Source organism: Neomonachus schauinslandi, chromosome 4, assembly GCF_002201575.2.
Source record: "Neomonachus schauinslandi chromosome 4, ASM220157v2, whole genome shotgun sequence".
Lineage (NCBI taxonomy): Eukaryota > Metazoa > Chordata > Mammalia > Carnivora > Phocidae > Neomonachus > Neomonachus schauinslandi.
The window spans coordinates 110202380-110220769 of NC_058406.1; the positions used below are offsets into that span (position 1 = coordinate 110202380).

The 18390-nt window shown below is 37.4% G+C and overlaps 1 protein-coding gene across 1 annotated transcript in view; it reads right to left on the reverse strand.

The window, feature by feature from the left end:
- Positions 1 to 18390, reverse strand: part of PXDNL (peroxidasin like) — a 483807-nt gene that overhangs the window by 250353 nt on the left and 215064 nt on the right. The window contains exon 3 of the mRNA XM_021688214.1: positions 13294 to 13365. Coding sequence (XP_021543889.1) covers positions 13294 to 13365 — 72 coding nt within the window. The remainder of the gene's footprint in view (positions 1 to 13293; positions 13366 to 18390) is intronic.

The window sequence follows — 18390 nt, forward strand, 5'->3', positions numbered from 1 at the left end:
AAAAGTCTCAGGGATGGCTTTGATGGAATCAACTTCTTAATTATGTTGCTTACACCCAACTCCAGGCATATGTAAGTCAATGACCCCTTCCATTCTTCTGGCCATAGCAACTGGCTCAGCAAAGGACTTGAGCTAGTGAAACATGAGGGGATGTTGCTAGACTTCTCATATATAAAAAAATTTCATCTATCTTACTCAGGAGTCAATGGGAGAGTCCCACTCTTTACCCTGCCTATGGTGGTGTGAAGGGTCTGGCACAGAAATTTTACTAAGTCAAGGGGGAAACATGGAGCTGCCAGGATCCACCAGGTAGAACTTCTGGATGAACTAGACCTAAGAGATGGCCCATTTGAGAGATGCAAAGAAACAAAACCCTCTTTAACCCTTTGAGCTATTGGATCAAACCAGGCCTGATGCCTGCATTATCTCTACAATATTTCTGCCCATCTGAGCAGTTTCATTGTTTGTTTATTTTGTTCTATTGCAGCCAAGAAAATCTAAACTGATATTATGTTTAAAAAAAGAAAGGACAAGGAAAAGAAAAACCTCTATTTTTCTATTTTTCTCTCTCTTCATCTTCTTTGTCTCTGAATTCTTCACAATGTCTTCAGCAACATGAAAACCTGACAAACCTAAGCTTTTTATTTTTAAAAATTACCACCATGAGAAACAATTTCCTGTCACTTCCCCTGCTTTTCAAATACATTTTCTACTGACAATAGTGCATATTCACACTACAAAATCACATTTAACTCACCAAGTCATTTCAATATCCAAACTAGAATTAGTGAGGGTCAAGCAGTAGGTTTGTTTTATAACTAAAACATAATTATATTGTTAATACTATTACATAGTATATATCTTATAACTAAAACTTTGTTTTATAACTATGCATATACAATAGTCTTTAAATGGGCAAAGTTCATGTGGCAAACACATCTATTCTTACTATATGGAGGAAAAAACTAAAGTTTCTTCTATACCCTAAAACTGTGTTCTGAATTATTTCAGAGGTAGTAATCCATAATTTTCCAAAGATCTTAAACAGTAATAGAAAAATGACAATTAAAAATTATATCATTTATCTCTGTCCCTTTTCTTGCAAATTTGCCAGATAATTTCAATTACTGAAAGTAAAATTCTATTTATTAACATGTATTAAGTATTCCAGAAATACTTTCATTTGAAATTCAAGTCTGGCTTTTCAATAACAAATTTATTTCAGTTCTACAATAATTGGAGCCAAGAGCATAATCATAATTTTTGATCAATATTTAGTCATTTTGGAAATAAAGTTTTATAAAATTGCCAAAGATAAGCTCCAAAAATACAATCATCAGCTCAGAGACATCTTTACAGATTCCAAAAAATATTTTTAGATAACAGATATATATGCAAAATTAATACATTGATAAAATTTATATTGATATGATTCATTGAATGTTTACACATCAAACGAAATACACTGTCAATAATGCCATTTCCAGAGATACTGTTTCCTACTGTTAAAATAAGAAAACCTAAAACAATGTCTAAAACTTCAGAAAATCACCTACATATCATCTATAAGATTCATTATAATGGAAAATTTTCTGGAGTTTGAGTTATAGAACATGCTTTTGGAGCACTGTCCTCAAATGTTAATCTAATCTTTGCTTAAATATTTCAAGGTTGTCAAATGAAAGAGTATTGTTTTCAAAACTAGAAGGCAAAAATGTGAGTCTGGACTCAGTGTGGAACTCTCAGAAAATTCAGCTTATAAAGATACATTTCTTTATGTATGTAGTTAGGATATTAATACATCAAATCATAAGTCTATTGTGAGGGGTCAATGAAATATTTATAAAAACTCTATAAGACACTATGCAAATGTGTAATACTGAACATTAATATCAGTACAGAGTTTGGCTAGTGGGTGACAATCAAGAGATGTGTTGAATAAATGAATGAATATATAAACAAATGAAAGTATTCAATCAGTAAACAATTGCATAAAAAGAAATTTGCAAGTCTGCTTCTGTTATATATCCAAAAGATTTGAAAGCAAGAACTCAGGCAGGTACATTTATAGTAATGCTCACAGTAGCATTATTCACAATAGCCAAAAGGTGGAAACAACCCAAATTCCCAACAGATAATAGATAAACAAAATGTGGCATACCCATACAATGGAATATTATTGAGCCTTTAAAAATTAATGGAATTCTGATACATGCTACAACATGGATGAAACTTGAAAACATCATGCTAAGTGAAATAAGCCAGACACAAAATATAAATATTGAGTTATTCCATTTATATGAGGTACTTAGAATAGGCCAATTTATGGACATAAAATAGAATAAAGATTACCAGGGCCTGAGGAGAGGGAAAAATGGGAAGGTTTTGTTTAATGGGTACAGTTTCTATTTGGGATGATGAAAAAGTTCCAGAAATGGAAAAATACTTATGATTGCACAACATTGTATATATGTATATGTATGTGCATATATACCTACTGCCACTGAATCATACACTTAAAAATGATTAAAATGGTAAATTTTATGTTATTTATATGTTACCACAATAAAAACAAAGAAATTTTATCATATATTGGAGAATTGTGATTATTAGTTATTTCTTTTTGTGTGTGTCAAAAAAAAAAAACCAAAACAACATACTAGCCCTTACTCCCACAAATGGGGTCTAATGGTAACCAGCATTCAAACTTCCACTTCAAAGGCACAGTGTGGAGAAAATCTGTCCTAACATGTACTGGTGGGCAATGGCATGTCCTATCCAATAGGCCCTGAGGGCCTGATGCCTGGGGAGGAAGATGGTGGGAGAAAGTGCACTTGTGTAGGCCACTGGGACTCAGAATCCAGGTACCCTGGGATGGGTCCCTGAGTTGGGACTTGGGGGATAGACTGGCCCCCAGTGGGGATCTCTGAGGGGACTCATAGTGATACCAAGGTCCACCCTACTCCAAAACATATTCCCTGTTCCACTGAAGCCAGATGTCATGGAACTCCTTACACTTGATTCTGGGGAGGGCCAGGAAGCCTGCTGATGAGAAATTGCTGGGAGACCCTACTCCCGCAGAGGCCCTGAGCCTCTTTCCAGCAGAGATCCACAGGGGTCTGACTCAAACTAACCCCCCTAACCCCCAACCCAGGCATCTTGAGTGCAGTGTGTGAAGAACTCCCAGCTCTGGGAAGATGGCCTGCTGGACTGGGGCTTCCCCTGAACACACAGACCTAGAAGTCAGGAAGGCCAAAGGGCACAAGGTGCACAGGGAGGGAAGAGCACACGTTTAGGTAATCTGAAGTAGAAGCTCCCAATGACAGGGGCAGGATTACAGATAGTTTGGGCCAGAGAGGGGACTTTCAGGGACACATGGGTTAAATTTTAAAAGGAAAAGAAAAAGTATATATACTGAAAAGACACAAAGTGTTTATAAAGATTTCTGTCTCTGAAAAGGTGAAGTAGAAATCCTTTTTCATAGTTTTCTCGCTAAGCACAATTTAAAAACCTAGATGTTACAAATAAGACAAACATAAAAAGACTCTGAAAGGTAGAAAGAAGGCAAATTTGCTAAGAATCTCAGGACTCATGGAAGAGAATAACAATCAGTCTCTGGGTTTTCTTTTTGCTCAGTCATTCAGATGTGAAGATGAACAGCCAAAAACCAGGAAATGTCAAGGAATGCAGACAATAAAAACTCACAATAAATGAGGGAATAGGGAAGTCTAACAAGACAGAAAACTTTTGGGAAAGAACCACTCTACTCCAGCCAAATACCACAGAAAATCTGTGTCCCCATCAGCACCCATGCCAGCAAAAGCCAACTGAGGAGCTAGATCTCCACCCCTGTGAGGCTCTAATGAGGCACTTAACACTCCCGTAGTAGTATTCTTAGAGGAGCTAGGACATTCATCTCCAAACAGTGAAAATAAGGAAACGCACCCCAAGGACCTCTAAGTTTGGACCTCCATCACAAACTAGCAATAAAGAGCAGCCCCTTTTGCTCCCCACTGGGGTGGCATCAGGGGAGGCCTAGTGAACAGTCAGTAATTTTACCACCATGAAGCCACCCTCTCTACTTGGTGTCAGTGCAGGTCATGTGGAGAGCAATAATGAAGCATTTACACTCCTCCCAGCACAGAACATATCAGTGGGGGCCTAGTGGAAAACCAGAACTCTCAACTCTGCCTAGAAGCAACAAGGAGTCCCACTACCGCATGGATATCCATGGAGGCCAACTGGGGAACCTGGGCTTCTACCTCCACCTGACAGTAAAAAGTCAGCCCCTTCCCAAAGAAGTCAGCTAAAGCAGATTTAAATAAGATTCAGAGTCTCATAACATAATACCCAAAAAGGTCCAGGTTTTAACCAAAAACTACTCACCATAATGAGAACCAGAGAGATCTCAAACTTAAGGAAAAAAGATAATAAATAAATGCTGTTATGGATGAAAGTGTGCCCCACCCCCACCCTTGATTCATAAGTTGAAGCATTACCTTTTTAATACCTCAAAATGTGACTATATTTGAAGATAAGGCTCTATAAAGAGGTAATTAAGGTAAATGAGGTCATTAGAGTAGTCCCTAATCCAACACAACTGGCATCCTTATAAGAAGAGATTAGGACACAGAGGGAAGACCGCTGCAAGATAGAGAGGTGATGGTCATCTACATGCCAAGGAGAGGGAACCTTAAAAGAAGCAACCCTGCCAATCCCTTGATCTTGGACTTCTGGCCTCCAGAACTCTGAGAACATAAATTTCTTCTGCTTAAGCCACCCAGTCTGTGCTTCTTTGTTATGGTAGCCTTAGCTGACTAATACAAATGCCTACAACAAGAAAACAGTGAGGTTAGAATTCTGTGATAGAGATTTTAAGAGTCATAAAAATGTTTCAGTAAGCAATTACAAACAAGCTGGAAACAAAAAAATAAAGCTCAGTGAACTAAGCTGTCCATCATGAGCTGGGTGTTATCTGACCCACCAAGCCCTAAAGTTGGATGTGCACAGCAACACTTCATCCTCGAACAGAGGTAGTATATACATGATCAGACCCAAGCAGGCCCTAAAGCCAAAAACAAAGGACATAAGGAAGTTCCCTAAAGGCCCATGGCCCTATTCCTGCTACACCACCCTCTCTCTCCCAGCCTGCAGCTATAGCCTCATGGGGAGTTTCCTAAGATCAGTTGGTTGAAAGAGGAAACTCAGGCCTAGGTATGCATGGTACTGCATGATATGTAGACACCACCCAAAAGTGCAAAGCTGCCACACTCTCTACCCCTACCACAAATTCCTTGTTCCCTTCCTCTTTCCCCTTTTATTCTTCATAAGGCATAGAATTACCACAATTGTGTCCCTGATAAAATTAATTACTTTGTCCATTTTTCCAGTCATAAAACCATACAGGCTTGTTGCACAGACTAGTGATATTGTGTACTGCTCACACACACATAGTAGGTGATAATAAATAATAGATCTGTGATGTTATCTCAGTATCAGAGTCAGGGAGCAGGAAGGAATCCCAGGAAGACACAATACCAGTATAATCCAGTAACTCAGAGATGACCTAAAAACACTTAGTCAGGAGGCCATCAAATACTACACATCAGGAACTTCAGAGCACAGGGTTTGAGGATGTGATCATCAAGAAAGCTAAAGATGTAAGTGAAGTCAAGTCTTGTATATGGTGTTAATTCCATTTTACTTCATCCAAACAGCAATGGGGAGCCATTGAAGGACCCTTAGAAGAATGGTGTGATTGAGACTTTGTTTTAAAAAAAGATGACAGGTTGTCCCTCAGAGACAGAAGAGGAAAAGCTTGAACAGAGAAATGAGGTTTTCTCATAGTCAGGGTTATGAGTAACAAAGATTAAATATAAGTCATCACGGTGGGCATAGACAGGAAGGAAGATACAAACTGCTAAAGCAGAATAGACAGAACTTGACAACTAACTAGATATAGTGGGAGAGGAATTGGGAGGAGGCCAGTATGATGCATGGATATTTAGTTCAGAGGACTGTATGAGTCTGTCATCATTTCCCAAAATAAGAAGCATGTTTGAAGGGAAAATAAGTAGCAAGTTTGAAGGGAGAAAGATAATTTAATTAAGTTTAAATCATGTTGAGTATGAAGCTCCTATGGGACATGTCAAGTGTGTGTGTGTGTGTGTGTGTGTGTGTATTTGAAAACATAAGACAATTTAGGCTCAAAATAGAGATTTGTGAGCCAGGGCATCTAGATAATAACTGATACAATGGAAGCAGGTATGTTCAACCATAGTATGAAAAAAAATAGAGCCTGGGATGGAGCTCTAGGTGGAGTCTGAGACAGAGCAGAAAGAACAGTGAAGGGAAGACCAGGAACATGAGAGTTGTCACTAACACCAAAGATATTTTCAAGAGTATGAGTGGTCAACAAAAGGAAACCACTAGATATAATTAAATATAGCATACAATGGAATATTTCCAATATGTTTAACAGTATGAATGGCCTTTGTCAGAGAATTTCTAGTAGTGTGGTAGGAACAGAGGCTGGTTTGGAGTGAGTAGAAGTAAGTAAGAGGTAAACAAGTAGAGACAGAGAGCTTGGTATACAAACCTCCCCTTCCCCATTATTTGGCCTTTGTCAAACTTGCCAACCTTATCTCTCAGCATACTCTATTTGGGCCCTACAATCTAATCATTAAAAGATAGTTGCCATTTCCCAAATATACTAGACCATGTCTTGACTTTTCTCACAAATCTTCCCTTCAAGATTAAGCTAAAGCACTGTTCCTTCCATCAAGTCTAACCTGCCCCCAGACCTATGTCTCCCAAGTAGATATGACTCTTCTCCCTTTGTGAACACAGTACCCATTGCATAAGTCTACCCTGGTGACTAAACCTGGATATGTCTGATTATGATTGCAACTTGGGCCTCACTCTTGGAAACCCAATGTCAATGTGATGGATTGCAGAAATGGCCGCAAGTTTCTCCCCATCCCTGGATTCATACCCTTTTGCCAGATGATTCTGCTGCTTTGCCCTTCAAGAGGCAGAATCCATTTCTCCAGTGCTTGAATCAGATCTTGACCATGTGGTTTGACTTGGGAAATGAAATGCTAACAAATATGACCAAAAAAAAGGGCATGAAAAGCTCATCTCTGATGGCACTAGGGATAAGATCACCGTAAACAAGCACAGTCTAGCTGGCTAGAGAAAGAGATCACATGGAAGAGAAAGCCATCCCAGCTGACACTGGGCAATTGCCAGATATGTAAGTAAAGCCATCCTATAGCTTCCAGCCTCAGCTGAGTCAGCCTAGACCAGAAGATCTGTCCACTCAACCCATAAGTCAATCATGAGAAATAGTAATTTTCTATTATTTTAAGTCACTAAGTTCTAAAGTAACTTGGTACACAGCAAAAGCTAACTGATACAGTGAACAAGAAACCCTATGGAAATTTCATTTATTTTGTTATATTGTCATTAATGCTCAGGGAGTATTAACAGAGAAGCCAGAAATGGTGAGAGTTGTGTCCTTCAAGTTCACAGTATTAAAGGTGAGATTCTTCAACAGCACTCACTTGCTCAAGAATTCAACATTTGTAAATTGCCCAATATTCCCACAAGAATATCTTTTTATCTACAGGTTGCAAAAGGAATGTGATAGACTCCAAATAAATTCAGAGACTAGAGAGAGATGGAAAAGGCCAATGCTGAGTATACAATTGCAAATGACATATTCAGCCAAAGATCTAAAGAAGTTGAGTCTGTGCAGAGGGAGTAGAATTCAGAAATAGGAGTTCATGAGGACAATGATGACAAGAGATGGGCTAGGGGCAGAAAGTTATAATTCAGAGAAGAAACTTTGGGAACCAAACCCAGAAACAAAATTATGGATTTTAATGTGAAATAAATTTCCGCTATAAATACTACCAAATGATACTCAGTGTATCTCAAACACGAGCAGATAGGCAACAGTTCTTACTGTATGGATAATTTTTTTTTTTAAGATTTTGTTTATTTGAGAGAGAGAGTGAGAGAGAGCATGAGAGCGGGGTGAGGAGCAGAGGGAGAAGCAGACTCCCCGTCGAGCAGGGAGCCCGATGCGGGGCTCAATCCCAGGAACCTGGGATCATGACCTGAGCCAAAGGCAGACGCTTAACCAACTGAGCCACCCAGGCACCCCGATAATTTTTTTAATTGTTAATGCTCATCAGTAATGAGATCAGTATCACTTTGCAGATGCCAAGATGTATCTGAATAAATAAAATTTTATTTTGGAGTTTATCATTAGATTAATTCTAACTTGGTTAAGAATAATGAATACCAGAGAAGCTCTTCGTAACAGTTGCTGGTCTGTTAACCTAAACAAAAAGGTTTTGCTCTCAGTTTTTCAATACATCTAGGTCCAAAATTCAGCTAACCTTAAATGAACTAGTTTCCAAAGATATCTTCAAACTGTCATAGTTTTTCTTGTGACTCTGAAGGCAAAATTTGTCCTGAGATATTCAATTTGTTTTGGCCCAAGGGAATCAATGATATGTTTTGGACCAAAACACATTAGAATTTCAGAAGAGTTCAGAAATGCTTTTGTTTTAGGGAAAAATAATGTGCCCTCCTTTGTGTTGGCAGGGCAAAACTGCAATTCTGTAGTATATCTGGTCTAATAAAAATTAGCCTCCTGAATGAATATACATGCACTAGAACTACTTTATGTAATATAAACACTTGAAATCCTTAGGAAAAGACACAATAACTGGTATACATTTCTGAAAAAGCTAACACATTTAATGGTGTTATCTCCCTTTTCAAGAAATAATGAACTCAGCATAACTAAAAGTATTAATCAGTCAAATATCAAGCATTTATTGACCACCTTATGTTCTCCTATTTAGTCAACATGTTTTTAATGAGTACTTACTTCCTATGTTCTAGATGATGGGATATGTGGTAAATAAAGGGAGTATGGCCATTTTCCTTCACAGAATCCAGTGGGAAGTCAGAAAATAAGTTTAAAAAAATAAGGGGAAAAACATTAACTGTTATGGTAGACATGATAAATGAAATAAACAGGGCACCCTGATAGAGAAAAAAGGAGGTGAGGGTTAATTGACCTAGATAGAACGAGTCCTAGGGAGATGACATTAAAGCTGAGACAAGACAGAAGAAGATCACCAAGGAAAAACCAACAAGCAGCATGTGACAGCCCACGGGAGGTGGGGGCGGAGCACTTACTGTGTTTGGAGAAATAAAAGAACAATGGATCAAATATAAAAAGCAAAGGAAAAGGGCGCCTCAGTGGCTCAGTCGTTAAGCGTCTGCCTTCGGCTCAGGTCATGATCCCAGGGTCCTGGGATCGAGTCCTACATCGGGCTCCCTGCTCTGCGGGCAGCCTGCTTCTCCCTCTCCCACTCCCCCTGCTTGTGTTCCCACTCTCCCTATGTCTCTCTCTGTCAAAAAAATAAATAAAACCTAAAAAAAAAAAAAGCAAAGGAAAAAAGACATGAGATGGATTTACATGTATGGATGGATCAAAAACCATGCTAGGACTTACAGGCCAAAATAGGGTATGTCACTTTTATTAAAATGAAATGTGAAGCAGGAAAATAATGACTGCTTACAGTAGGATGGGTGCAGGAGAGATGGAGAAAGTGACCAAATTAGAAATGTTTTTAGGATTGGAATGAACAGAGTGTGCCGAAGTAGCATATGAAAAAGGAAGAACCTAAGCATGATGCCAAGCAGCTTGAGAATACGGGTGCTATTTACTGAAAAGGAAACAGATGTGTGCTGGAGGAGCACGCAAGTTTGGGGAAGCATAGAATTGTGTCTGAAAATTCGTATGAACTGGACAGAAATACAAGCAAGACCCTGATTCTCAAGTATGTGGCCATGGAGACCTCAACACACATGCGCATAGGGAGAGAAGTGGAAATAAATGCCAAGTGTAATTAAATGTCAAATTACAGAGTAAATCCTATGAGTGACCCATCCAAAGATTCAGATGGGGTAGAAAATAAAAACTAGATTTGTGGAGGAGTGGGAATGTGGAAGGAAAGTATGAATATGAAAGTGGCCAAGGAAGACTCAGGACAGTGGAAGGAGGCTGGGGTATTAGTGGCACAGACTGAAACAGGAATGGGGATTCTCTATGAGAAGAGCAGACAGAGAATCCCTCTCATCTGTCATAGTCATTAAACAAAACTACAATAAAGAATCCCTCCCCAGGGGAACCTGGGTGGCTCAGTCAGTTAAGGGTCTGCCTTCAGCTCAGACTCAGGATCCTGGGATCCTGGGATTGAGCCCTGTGTTGGGCTCCCTGCTTAGCGGGGAGCCTGCTTTTCCCTCTTCCTCTGCCCCTTCCCCTGCTTGTGTGCTCCTTCTCTCTCTCTTTCTCAAATAAATAAATGAAATCTTTAAAAGAAGAAGAAGAAGGAGGAGGAGGAGGAGAAAGAAGAAGAAGGAGTCCCTTTCCAGCTCTGCAACCCCACTGCAGACTCCTGTCCAGGCTGTCATCATGCATGGCAGTTCAGGATACCTTGGCATAGCTTACTACCACTGAGTTTCTGCCTCAAGCAAACCTGTCCATTCTCCCAGACTGGCCTTTCCCAAACCACAGAGCTGATCATACCCTTCCCCCACAAATTCTCCCTGACACAACACCATCTAGTCTCCTGTGCAAAGGCCTTTCCGGTCTGACTCCTTTGCTCCCAGTTACAGCTCACTCTATCCTTCCTACTGCACTCACTGCTCCAACCAACACACGCCATCTCAAACTCAGAATTGTCTCTGTGAATGCTTTTTGCATATTATTTTCCTCAACTTGTATTTAATTTTTCTTGCCAAAGTGGAGCAAGACAACAAAACTAGAGTATGCTTTATAGCTGATGTCATTACAGAGACAATGTCAACGTTGCCAGTTCTTAGCTTGGTCAATGATTGGTCAATGATTCAATAATTCCTAAACACCCCCTTATTTGAAGTCTAAATTGCCCATTATACTGGGAGACAGAATTGGTCTTCCTTCTGTTCTGACACCACCACACCTTATATGTGCCCATATTACAAAACCTATTGTCCTATAAGCATGTGTGTCTTAATCCTCCAAACACATATATAGGCATTACTCATGCCTCTTCATCTTCATATACTACCACCTTCCCCATTGCCTATCCCAACATTGCCACAGACCACCTAAATAATGAATACCACCATATTTCAGGGTATTTGTGAATCTTATCCCCAAAGAGCGGATGTCTGCTCCAAGCATTTTCTCTGGATCAGCTCGCAGAATGATAGTGGATGGCCAGCTTAATCTTAAAGTATTATTGACACAAAGTGGCAGAGTTAGGCCATCTTCGATTGCCTCAAACCCTGACATTTTCTTCTAAACCTTACAATTCCATTTTCTTCTCATCCAGACAGGTGCTGTCTGAAATGAATAGGTCTTGTAGCCTATAACCTTCCTTTTGCTATGAACTTCTCTGATTTGAGAGGTAATCCTTACTTGTCAATGTTATTGAAAATATGGAAAGATTTACTTCAGTGGTCACATGAATGTGTTCACAACCTATTGCATAATGAAACATTTATAATTATCCTTCCCCTTTCCTAAATACAGAAGATTTGTAACTTTCACTTAATGAGTAGTGTGTGAACTGGCTGAAGAAAATGCTTCTTACACACAGCAGATAGTGCATTTGTGCATGTAATTGATCCAAGCCACAGCAATGTTGAATGTTCATTTTATCCAAAATTAATATCTTGTTAATAACTGTCATTTTACTAGATTCTTTCACTGAATATTGCAGGAGTAATGAGGTTTTTTCTAAGCCATTATTTACAAAGTTATAAAGTTTTTGTTTTATGTTTTTTATTAATTTGCTTGTTTTACTGTAAGGGTGATACTCCTTACATGCCAATGAGCAAAGAACCATAGAACCACAGGACTGAGGTGATATGCAGGGGGGGGTAGAGCTCCTTCATTTATGAGAAGCTGATTTCTCACACCACCAGTCGAGAATGCTTGAAGCACTCTTAGTAATGTTTCTCACGTGGAGATCAAAACTGACATGCACCTGCTAAGCATGTTAGGTTGGTCATCAACAATTAGGACAGCAAATAGAATGGAACAATTCCAAGAAGGAACCAGCAATTTAGGACCGAGTGATTAAAAAAAAAAAAAAAGCTGTAGAAGGTCTTGCCTGGTAGGCTGGGGTATCTCAGTTGAACACAAAAGGCTGTAAGGCTCCAGAGCTGAGGTGTAATATGAATTCCAGTGCTTCAGAAAGATGCTGTGATCATTGTAGAAATGAAATGGGAGCCAAAGGGCTAGGATAGCATCTTCTCTTTAAAAGAATAACCAACTTTTTACACAAAATACTTAATGAAGTACAAATGGGCATATTTGTGTAAAAATGTTAGTTACCTCTTGAAGGTTCTTCAAAAGGAAAGTTGCAGCATTCACTCTGTGCTTAGACAAATGTCCTAGTTTCTTCCTTCAACCTCCACATAAGTGTATCAGTCATGACCTCCCAACTTGCTTACCAGCATGGACTAGTTTCTGAGTCAAAACAGGGACTCATTTAAAATACCTTTATTCTCAGGGCACCTGGGTGGCTCAGTTAGTTAAGCATCTGCCTCTAGTTCTGGTCATGATCCCAAGGTCCAGGGATCGAGCCCCACATCGGGCTCCCTGCTCAAGGAGGGGCCTGCATTTCCCTCACTACCACCCCCCCACACTCTGCTTGCTCACTCTCTGTGCTTTCTTTCTCTCTCTCAAATAAATAAAATCTTTAGAATACCTTTATTCTCATTTACTTGTTATAAACAAAAGAGCACCTCAATTGTCAATGATCATATTTGTGAGCTAATTTTTCCAAAATTTGGTTCTTATCCAGGTTCATTAAAGTTCCTAGTTGCAATGTGTTCACTGGCTTCAGAAGGTCTTGGATGGCTGAGTTGTTGATATAAGAAGCTTCTCTTGGATCTATGCAATTTTTGCAATTATCGATTAATTAGATTTGAATGTGAAAGTTGGGCAAACTATTTTGTTTTTGTTTTTCTCCAATTTAGAATTTTTGTGGCAGAGATGAAGGGATAAAAATGTGCATAAATATTCAAATGTGCTTAGATGAATAATCTGTTGAAAGCAACAATTGACTTCACTTAGAAATGTTCAAATGTGTTTTGTGTAAAGGTTGACAGTAGTTTTCAAGAAGATGAAGAATCACTTTAGTTAAAACAAACAAAAAGGCAAAAATAATCTATCAACACCATAAGTTATTGTTGTTCTTTCTTGCAACTTACAGATAAAGCAAATTTTCAAGTCCTTCAAAAGCATGTCTGGAAATCTGTCTGATTTGGTTGTTGTTCAGGAGACTGGAAAAACAAAAACAAACACAAATTCCAGAATGAGAAACAGATTCTGCAAATATTACAATAATTCTACTAAAAATAGTGATTACAGAGTTGAAAAACATTTACAGATATGTTCACTAAATTTACAAATTTAAAATTTTCTATTCAACAAAGCTATATTAAAATGTTAGTTTGTCACAAAAGACTTCAAAAATAATTTATATTTATTAAATTACCCTAAAATACCCCTAAAAGAGGACTACAAACCCTAGGATAAAATTCCTGTTTTCCTGAAGCCTACCATTTAAAAGGAAAATTATCAACATAGTCACAGGAATATATTTCTAAATAAACAGATGGAGAGTTATATACACTCAGGCTTAAGCATTTTCCTTGGAAAAATAAATACCACTGCTCTTGGCAAACAGTGGACTCTCATTGTGTATTTGTTGAACGGTCAAACTGAGAGTCAATTACACCACAGGAAGTGAGGCTCTTATTATAGTACCATCAGATGGTCCAAAACTGACTTTTAAAAAATCCAGGGGAAAAATAACAGGTGGCAAAAATAAATTGGATTTGAATAGTAAAACAAGTTACAGAAAAATCACCTCTCCTCAACTTTGAACATTTTAGAAAAAGCACTCTGGCAAATAAAAATTATAAATTTTTCCCTAGTAAATACACTTTAAATTTCTTTCAAATTTAAATTATTATGGCATGTCTAAATGTACAGGGAATGTCTACTAATTGAATTGGCACACATTTTTCTGAATATCCTATACCATTTAAAAACTCCAAAGTTTCTAAAATCTACTGCCAGAGTAAAAAGCTTAAAGATTTAACTTTTATTTTATTATAAAATATTTTTTTTTTTTTTTTTTTTTTTTTTTGTATGACTTATTAGGGAAACAAGTGTTTCGGCCAGTGGAGCAGGTGATTATTTTACTCATTATACACAGAGAGACAACCCAGAGACCCTATTCAGACATGCCTCACCTCTAAAGGTTCATTCACACAATTAATTCCCCAAATAGCATTTGAAGGCACTACCCAACACCCCACTTATGGTACCAAAGCCACTCCTTGCCATTTACACCTAGTGTTCTGGCTATCAGGGAGGCAGAACAATCAATCTACAGTATGCATTAGAGCTGAGGCCAAACAGAGATAATGTCCATTTTTATGGATAATTCTTAGCTTCAGTCAATGATCCCATCAACTTTATAGTCTACCATGTGTTCAAGAAATTTTTTAAGCTAACTAAAAGCAACACACTTAGTTAATATCTAGTTAATACCAGTCACAAACATTGTCCTGAGAAAATTTATTCAGTTACTCTCTTTGTACATTCTTAATCAAATATTCAAAATCCAATACAACACTTGCTTTAGATGCCCAAACTACCACTATACATCTATTGTTATTTGAAGAATGACTATTCTACCCCACATTTTATTAAATACATTCACCACCACATATAAAAAAGTATATGTATGTATGCACACATGAACATATACATATATTTATATGCATATGTGTGCACATAGATATAATGCACATGTGTACACATAGATGCATATTTGAATGTGTATACGTGTACACGTGTGTGCATACATGTGTATATACATATACTACACACGTGTGTGATTTGTGCAACTTCTATGTGATATGTTTGTATGTGTGTTACATGATATGTATATACAGTCTCAATCTCATCTGAACCATAGAATATGGGAAACTGTTTGACTATTTTCTTAATTGTCCGAAGGATGGTGCCTAGGAAAGGAGCTGATCCATTTAACACAAAGGATGCCTTTGGTCATTAGTGCTCATTCTCTTTCAGTACCAGAACTGAAAAAGGAAAAGATACTATTCATCATAATTCATCTTTCTTTGGTATATAAAATGTGCTAAGTGCCTATGTTTCTGCATATTCTTACATAGTTATCTAAATTTTGGTGAAAATAAAAAAATTAAACTTCTAAAATTGCACTGAAATTGTTTTTATTTCTTGAACATTATAATTCAATATGAATGTTAATAATCTAACGTATGAGATCAAGCAATTTAACTTATAGGTTTTCTTGGAAATGTTTTTATTGTTGACGAGAAACAAACCCATTACAGTGATTCACAGTTGAATGTGCTTTCCAATCACAAGTACATATATCTTGTTAAGGTTTATTCAAAACATTATGTTTTCCATCAAAATATCTTTGTTATAATTTTAATGGATGGAATATTTTCCTAACAATGTTTTGGTTAAGTGATTATAAAGACTGTCATATATATTATTTTTTGTTTTACTTTTCATAAAGGAGATGTATTCAAAATTTATGACTGATTCTACTGACATTCAGGGCATAAAGCAGTATCTAACATCCTTTCACAAAAAGTCAGTGCAAGCTTGAGGAACTGTGTGGTTATATTCTATATCCTAATATTGCCTATGATGCCAAGGAGGGGAAAAAAAAGAAGCAAACCAAGCTCACTTGAAAAATGTTATACTTTTATTGTGGAAATGAAATAACTCCTGAAAACAGGAGATCTGCGATTCTGATGATCAAAACCTTGGGGAAGAAAAACCAGCAATAGATCAACGGGCTTGTGTTAATTGCATCTTGCATTGCTGAAACAGTATCTTACACACAGGATGCACACACATACTTGTATATTTGATATACATACAAATGTGTACTGCGTGGGTGGAAATATTTTGTTAAAAAGCAATTGGCGGCTATTAGGAAAGATAAAAGCTTTTTGCATGGTTATGGATTCATCAAAGTGGAGAGAAGCAAAATAGAGCTTTCTCCTCTGTCAAAATTTCCATTCAAGATAATGTCAAGAGTTACTCTGAAAGTGAATTATTGTATCTACATTTAAATACAAATAAGATAGTTTGGGGTGTTTTTTTTTTAAAGATTTTATTTATTTATTTGACAGAGAGAGACACAGCGAGAGAGGGAGCACAAGCAGGGGGAGTGGGAGAGGGAGAAGCAGGCTCTCCACGGGAGAGGGAGCCCGATGCAGGGCTCGATCCCAGGACCCCGGGATCACGACCCGAGCCGAAGGCAGACGCTTAACGACTGAGCCACCCAGGCGCCCCAGTTTGGGGTGTTTTGTAAGTGGTAATAATGTTAATCTGCTCCTGCTTTATAATTATGTTTACTTTTCATTTGGACACTCTCCAGAAATGTGGTTCTGCTACCCTTAACATGGCAGGATTGTGCACTTCATTTCCATGCTTACTAAAGTAAGTACTCTAGGGGTGCCTGGGTGGCTCAGTCGTTAAGCGTCTGCCTTTGGCTCAGGTCATGGTCCCAGGGTCCTGGGATCGAGCCCCGCGTCGAGCCCTACATCGGGCTCCCTGCTCCGCGGGAAGCCTGCTTCTCCCTCTCCCACTCCCCCTGCTTGTGTTCCCTCTCTCACTGTGTCTCTGTCAAATAAATAAAATCTTTAAAAAATTATAATAATAAAAATAAAGTAAGTAATCTAAAACTTTCAATAACCATAAACCGTGATACCTGAGTTATCTGCATAGTTACCAAGTAAGAGATTCTTGGCCAAAGTCAGTAATGACTATTTTTTGAAAATTTGCCACCACTAATACCACAAAAATATTATAAGCACCACATAAATCATTTGCAGTTCAAAACAGTGGAAAACAAACAAAGAAACAAAGAAAACAAAATAAAAAAGGCAAGGTGTGGGAAAGGAAAGGAAGAAAAAAATCAGGCAGATTTAAAGAACACAGTTCTTCAATTGCATGTATCAACTCTTTTTCATGCATATTTCTCAAAGGAAAAGGCAGATTTACATGTGAAATCTCTCTGTGAGTGACAAATTCTTTCACAGATCCAATAAATAAACTGCCCTCTCTATCTTTTGAAATTTTAAGACTTCAAAATTTAAATGTTCTGAAGTAAAAGAAAGATACAGATATTTGAAAATTTATAGTGATGGCCATTTGTTTCTTTTTCTGTAAATTAACTAAATAGGGACACCTGGGTGGCTCAGTCGGTTAAGTTTGCCTTCGGCTCAGGTCAAAAAAAAAAAAATTAGCTAAATAAATCCTTTCTTTGTATTTCCACTTGGTTCTTTGTCTTTATTTTATTTATTTATATATTTATTTGTTAAGAACTTTTTGCATGTAAAAAAAATTAAATTTTTGCTTGTAACGTGTTAGAAATAGTATTTCAAAGTATAGTTTGTACTTTCAGCTCTCTTTATTATTTGTATCACACAGATGTTTTAAATCTTTATGTAATGAAATTTGTTAGTCATTTCTTTCATAGCTTTGGGATTTTGTATCCTGCTTAGGCTTGCCTGAATCTAAAATTACATTAAAAGCTATTTTTCCTTAAGCTATTGTGGTTTTACTTTAATGCTTAAATATTTGACTTACCTGGAATTATTTTTTTATTTTTTCCAAATTACTTATGTACTGTCATTATTACTGGCTGACATAGTTATATTTCCTCTATGATTTGCAATGTATAATCATATACATATCTCTGACATGCACTGGGTCTATTTCTAGACAAATTACAATGGAAATATTTCAAATATTGCTGTTTTCTGTTTTATTTTCTATATAGGGTATTTTCTATCTCTCTTCTTTTTTACTATTTTAATGGTTATTTCCACAGCCACAACCCCACCCCTCCACCCCCCCCACCCCCATGTATTTTAGGACAATTCTTCAAATTCAATGTGCTCACTTCAGCAGCATGCATACAAATTTTTTTAAAAAGTCCTTTGGATACTTTAATTAACATTTAAATTTTACCATTGTGACTTTATCTAAGAATGTGATTTGTCTTTCCACTTATCTAAACTGTCTATCTAAAAGAAGTATTCTCCTTTCAGTTGAATGTGGGGGTTTTCATTATACAATCTTATGTTGACCATGATACTTTTGTCTTCTTTCCATAATGATAACTCATCTCTCTCTGACCTAATGTCATGGAATCTCTTTAAGATGTACTTTAAATAATGGTGGCAATGTTTTAGTCTTTTACCCTAAAGAATTATGATCATTTT